The sequence below is a fragment of the Papaver somniferum genome, chromosome 5, assembly GCF_003573695.1.
Source record: "Papaver somniferum cultivar HN1 chromosome 5, ASM357369v1, whole genome shotgun sequence".
NCBI classification, from domain to species: Eukaryota; Viridiplantae; Streptophyta; class Magnoliopsida; order Ranunculales; family Papaveraceae; genus Papaver; species Papaver somniferum.
This window is the reverse complement of record NC_039362.1, coordinates 117,669,760-117,674,822: the sequence shown is the minus strand read 5'-3', so window position 1 is coordinate 117,674,822 and position 5,063 is coordinate 117,669,760. Positions and strand designations below refer to the sequence as shown.

At 39.0% G+C, this 5,063-nt stretch overlaps 1 protein-coding gene across 1 annotated transcript; it reads left to right on the top strand.

Moving 5' to 3' along the window:
* Positions 1-2,216: 2,216 nt before the first annotated feature.
* On the top strand, positions 2,217-4,854 carry LOC113282499 (serine/arginine-rich splicing factor RSZ21A-like). Its single transcript, XM_026531522.1, has 6 exons — positions 2,217-2,351; positions 2,443-2,550; positions 2,633-2,721; positions 2,966-3,215; positions 3,670-3,801; positions 3,936-4,854. The coding sequence occupies exons 2-6, from the start codon at positions 2,462-2,464 to the stop codon at positions 3,961-3,963; spliced, it is 588 nt and encodes a 195-aa protein (XP_026387307.1). The 5' UTR covers positions 2,217-2,351; positions 2,443-2,461; the 3' UTR covers positions 3,964-4,854.
* The last annotated feature ends 209 nt before the right edge of the window (positions 4,855-5,063 follow it).

The window sequence follows — 5,063 nt, the reverse complement described above, 5'->3', positions numbered from 1 at the left end:
AGGAGCGCAACTATACCTTGAATCAGTGTGAGATTGATTAGGGTTAAACTACAGTCCAGTCCGAAGTTAATTGGTAGTAGGCTAGTGTCTGTAGAGGCTTAATACAGTGTGGTGTTCAATCTGAACTAGGTCCCGGGGTTTTTCTTCATTTGCGGTTTCCTCGTTAACAAAATTCTGGTGTCCGTGTTATTTCTTTTCCGCATTATATTTTGTTATATAATTGAAATATCACAGGTTGTGCTTTAAGATCAATCAATTAGAATATCCAACCTTGGGTTGTTGATTTACATTGATTGACACTTGAACATTGGTCTTTTGTACCGTTCAAGTTACTCCTCTTATTTTATCGGGCTCGCAGATTTCTATTTGCTGATTGCGGATTGAATTGAGAGTTAGTGATATGAAACTCTTTGATATACTTTATTCTAGATTGAGTCTAACTGTCTAGTTGATTCTCTAGAAAGTGTATTGGAGTAAGTCCTCTCAGATTGCCAAACGAATTGTTGGGTGTGGTTGTCAGACCCCCGCATTTTCAAATATACATAAACGATCAATAATATAATAAATGAAAGAAAGCTCAACTAAGTGGTGGAAGTATAAAAATTCGATACAAAACTTAAAAGTCTAACCCCCCCCCCCCCCACCCCCCCCCCCCCCCCCCCGTAACTTAGGTACCGGAACCCATCGCCTTTTGTTCGGGTAAAACCCTACCCAAACGAGACGGGTACCCACGAGGATAGGTTTGGGTGGGGCAAATGACCATCCTTATCTAGAGGCGTAAGGAACACGATTGTATCTTGATCAGTGTGAGATTGGTTATGGCTCAACTACATTCCAGTCCGAAGTTAACTTGGAGTAGGCTAGTGTCTGTAGCGGCTTAATACAGTGTGGTGTTCAAATCTGGACTAGGTCCCGGGGTTTTTCTGCATTTGCGGTTTCCTCGTTAACAAAACTTCTGGTGTCTGTGTTATTTCTTTTCCGCATTATATTTGTTTATATAATTAAAATATCACAGGTTGCGCGTAAGTTCAATCAACTGTGAATCCAACCTTTGGTTATTGATTAAATTGATTGACACTTGGATATTGATTTTTGATACCGTCCAAGTTATTTCTTATATTCAATCGGGCTCGCAAATTCCTATTTGTTTGATCGCGGGTTGAATTGAGAAATAGAGATATAACTCTTTGATATACTTTTCTTAAGATTGAGTCTGACTGTCTAGTTGATTCTCTTGAAAGTATATTGGAGTTAGTCCACACAGATTTCTAAGCGAAATATTGGGTGTGGTTGTTAGACCCCCGCTTTTTCAGAGGATTATCTACATATCCCTTCTTTTTCTTTTCTTTGTAAAAATATCCATAAAGAGTATATTTTAAGTGGATAATGAAAATGAACTAGTACTTTTGACATCTGTCCACTCCGTAACGTATTCAGTTCAGTGTTCCGAACCTAGTTAGTAAGTTCGCGAATGATTCGCGAATCATTCGCGAATTTTTCCGTATTACGAATTTTACCGTCTTATTCGCGTACGTTTGCAACTCCGAACCCAAGTCGCGTATTATGTGGCATTCCCGGATTATTCGCGAACCGTTCACGAATTTTACGTATTCCGAATGATACGTCCGCTTAATTCGCCATAAATTCTTTAGCTTTTACTTTTCAAAGACTCCACTTTTTGGGCTTTACTGCCTTCCGAGCATACACGACCGAATATTAGACGTGTTGTAATTTTTATGAAACAAAAACGACTGAAGAGATTTGAAGGTGAAGGTGAGAGAGATCTCAAACTCACTAACCAAGCATCTAAATCACCATACGACGTCCTCTTGGATAACTAATGTTGTATATATTATTGATATCATCATATTAAGTTTATTTTTTCTTTAAATAACTCACACATATGCATAAAAATTGGTCTATGACCTTATAAATACAAATTATTTGTTATATATAGATACCGAATTTTCAGAGTCGAACTCACATTTATAAATCGAATTATACACGTACGTATGCCGTTCCGAATTACTGACGAATCAGGTCCCGTTGACCGAATTTTGGACCGAATCTGGATTTTACAAAACCGTATAATACTCGTACGTTTGACGTTCCGTACGTTTGCCGAATCCCGAATTGCTAACTAGGGTTCCGAATATCATCGACCACGTCACTAAAGTGTACGTGTTTGTTGAGGCATACCAATTACAAGGTACGCGCACAAAAAAATTCTTCTTCTGGTTGATAGGGTTTTAAAAGAGCCTTCTAAGAAAATTCTTCCTCAAATCTTTCCGCTCCTCTCACATAAACTCTCTAGTCAGGGGTTCGTTAGATCCTGCTGTTTTAACTTCGTGGTCAGCCCCAAAACCTTCGTCCTTTATTCATCTCTTAATTTGAAAGAATTAATCAATTGATTTCGTTATTTTCTTATTTATTGTTTATCAGGTTGATATAATCCTTAAGGATGTCTCGAGTTTATGTTGGAAATTTGGACCCTCGCGTTTCGGAGAGAGAACTTGAAGATGAATTTAGGGTTTACGGTGTTCTCCGGAGGTATATCCTTTTCTCGTGATTATGTCTCATAGGGTTCTGGTGTTGATTTATTTTTCTTATGGAATTGGTGAAATAATTGCAGTGTCTGGGTTGCACGAAAACCACCTGGTTATGCTTTTGTGGAGTTTGATGATCATAGAGATGCAATGGATGCTATCCGTGGTTTGGATGGTAAGTATACTTTTCTTGCAACTTATTACTGAATTGGGAGCCAAATTTGACCATGATACTAATTTGTCTTTTCTTTATGATCTTGAGAACTGGAATATCATTGTTTTTACGGCTGCCATTGGGATAGCATATTATGTATATAATATACTTGTTACAATTTGTTGGATTGTTCCTGGCTCTTTTTGTCTTACTTCTTTTATGTAAATTTTGAAGTGTTTCAGTTGTTATGTGATTCGGTTTACAGGGAAGAACAGTTGGCGTGTAGAGCTATCTCACAATTCAAAAGGGGGGAGTGGAGGTCGTGCTGGTGGTGAAAGAGGTGGTGGTGGACGTGGGGGGCGCGGTGGAGGCGAGGATTTGAAATGTTATGAGTGTGGTGAGCCTGGTCACTTCGCTAGGGAATGTCGCTTGCGTATTGGATCACGAGGTTTGGGGAGTGGACGACGCAGAAGTCCTAGTCCTCGTCGTCGCAGAAGCCCCAGCTATGGGAGAAGGTCTAATGTTTTTCTCCACCCACTTATTTGGTCTTTAATAATTCATACCCATGTTAACTAGGTTCGTTAATTAGAGAGGTTTCTTCAGTTAATTTTTCTATTCACACAAGACAGAGTTGACCCTTTCACATAGCTTACCTGTATCAACTTTAGAATGTCTTGCAACACCACATTGGCGGCTTAATATTATTGAACCTGATCAACTCGAGAAAGTACTTGCCATTAAAGGGGAAGGAGGCATCTGGGGTGGGAGTTGGGAAGTGTGACTGATCAAGTTTATCTTTTAGGTCATCGCTAGAAGCCACAGATGTCTGCTATCTTCTGCCTCTGGTGCTATCCTACTAAATTATTGTATTAGCTACTTGTTTCTGGCGTGTGACATTAAATTAGGGCCAATCTTCTGAATAGTGCTTTAAGCATTTTTGTCGCTTACAAAAGCTCCATTCTGCTGCAGGAGTTATAGCCCCCATGGAAGGAGATCTCCACCTCCACGACGTCGTAGCATCACACCTCGACGAGGCCGTAGCTTTAGCAGGTCTCCACCTCCATATCGCCATGCACGTCGTGACTCACCTTATTCAAATGGGTATGTCATTGGTTTTAACATTTGCTTCTTCTAAGTTTGCACATTGATCTTGGTGTTTGTTTGCTAAATTTTTGGTTTGGAGCGTAAGTCGTCCAAATGTTACTGGTTAATACTGATTAAAATAATTGTTTCAGAGATCAACGGGAGCGGAGCAGGAGCTGAAGCCGGTTGCCTTATATAACTAGTGATAATTCATAATAATATTATTGTTTGAATCTGGTTATTGGTACAATGGAAGTGATTGTGCATCGTTAAGTGGCCTCTACAAATTGTTTAGCAGCTTAGCATGAATGTACACTCCTCAGCTAAGTGGATCTTGACGAGAGGTCATCTTTTTTACTTTCTATATGCGTTATTGTTAGTTTTATACTTCTAGTATACTCAAGGAGCCTGTGACATTTTAGGTGTTTGATGGTAAATAATTTCTGAATCTTCTTACGAAAATGTGTATGTTTGTGTTTTGTCTTGAGGTGCGGTTCTGCTAATTAAACGGCACCACCGTTGGAATTTACTGCATTGGGTTTTGCTTCTCTGCTACACTTCTACATCACTACTGTTAATGTTTTGCATTGAGGTTCTACTCCAAAAGGGTTGTCCTCCACTTCAACATCACTACTTCTGCATCACTACTGTTTGTATTGTGAGTTGAGGTGCTACTCCAAAAGGATTGTCCTTCACCCTGCTTGACTACATCTACTGCTTCACTACTGCATCTACAACTGTTTGTGTTTTAGATTTGGGGTGCGGATCTGCTTGATAAAGAGAAGTTTGGTTTCCGTATAACATGACCTTTGTATATAGGGATGACTATGGTTACAAAGGATTATTAGTTGTTAAACCCTAAGGTAAGTAGTTTCTTGAAGAGTTGACTGAGTTCTGTGATCTTTTGGTAGGATGATTTTGACAAGATGAGCAAATTGTCCTCAATATAGTCTTGGAAAGGTTTTTGATTGATAAGTTAATTTGCCTGCATCTGTCGATAAGGTGATTGGCCACTTTGAAGTATTTTCAAATATCTTATTTCTTCTTTTGAAGAATTTTCAAGTGGCAGAGTTATGTGATCTTTTGGTAGGATGATTTACATGTGATCTTTCAGTAGGATGATTTACAAGATGAACAAATCGCTCTAATTGGTTCTACCTACGTGTTTCCTTGTCTTAGAAAGTTTTTAATGGCTAAGTTAATTGGCATGCACTGGTTTGTCAAGTTTTAACTGTGAAGTAATACGTTGGTTTGGAAAGTATGCCTTACTCCGTATGTAT

Coding starts and splice junctions, on each gene's coding strand:
- LOC113282499 (XM_026531522.1), top strand. CDS start 2,462: ATGTCTCGAGTTTATGTTGGAAATTTGGACCCTCGCGTTTCGGAGAGA. Junction 2,551..2,632: donor GTTTACGGTGTTCTCCGGAG/GTATATCCTTTT, acceptor AAATAATTGCAG/TGTCTGGGTTGCACGAAAAC. Junction 3,216..3,669: donor AGCCCCAGCTATGGGAGAAG/GTCTAATGTTTT, acceptor ATTCTGCTGCAG/GAGTTATAGCCCCCATGGAA.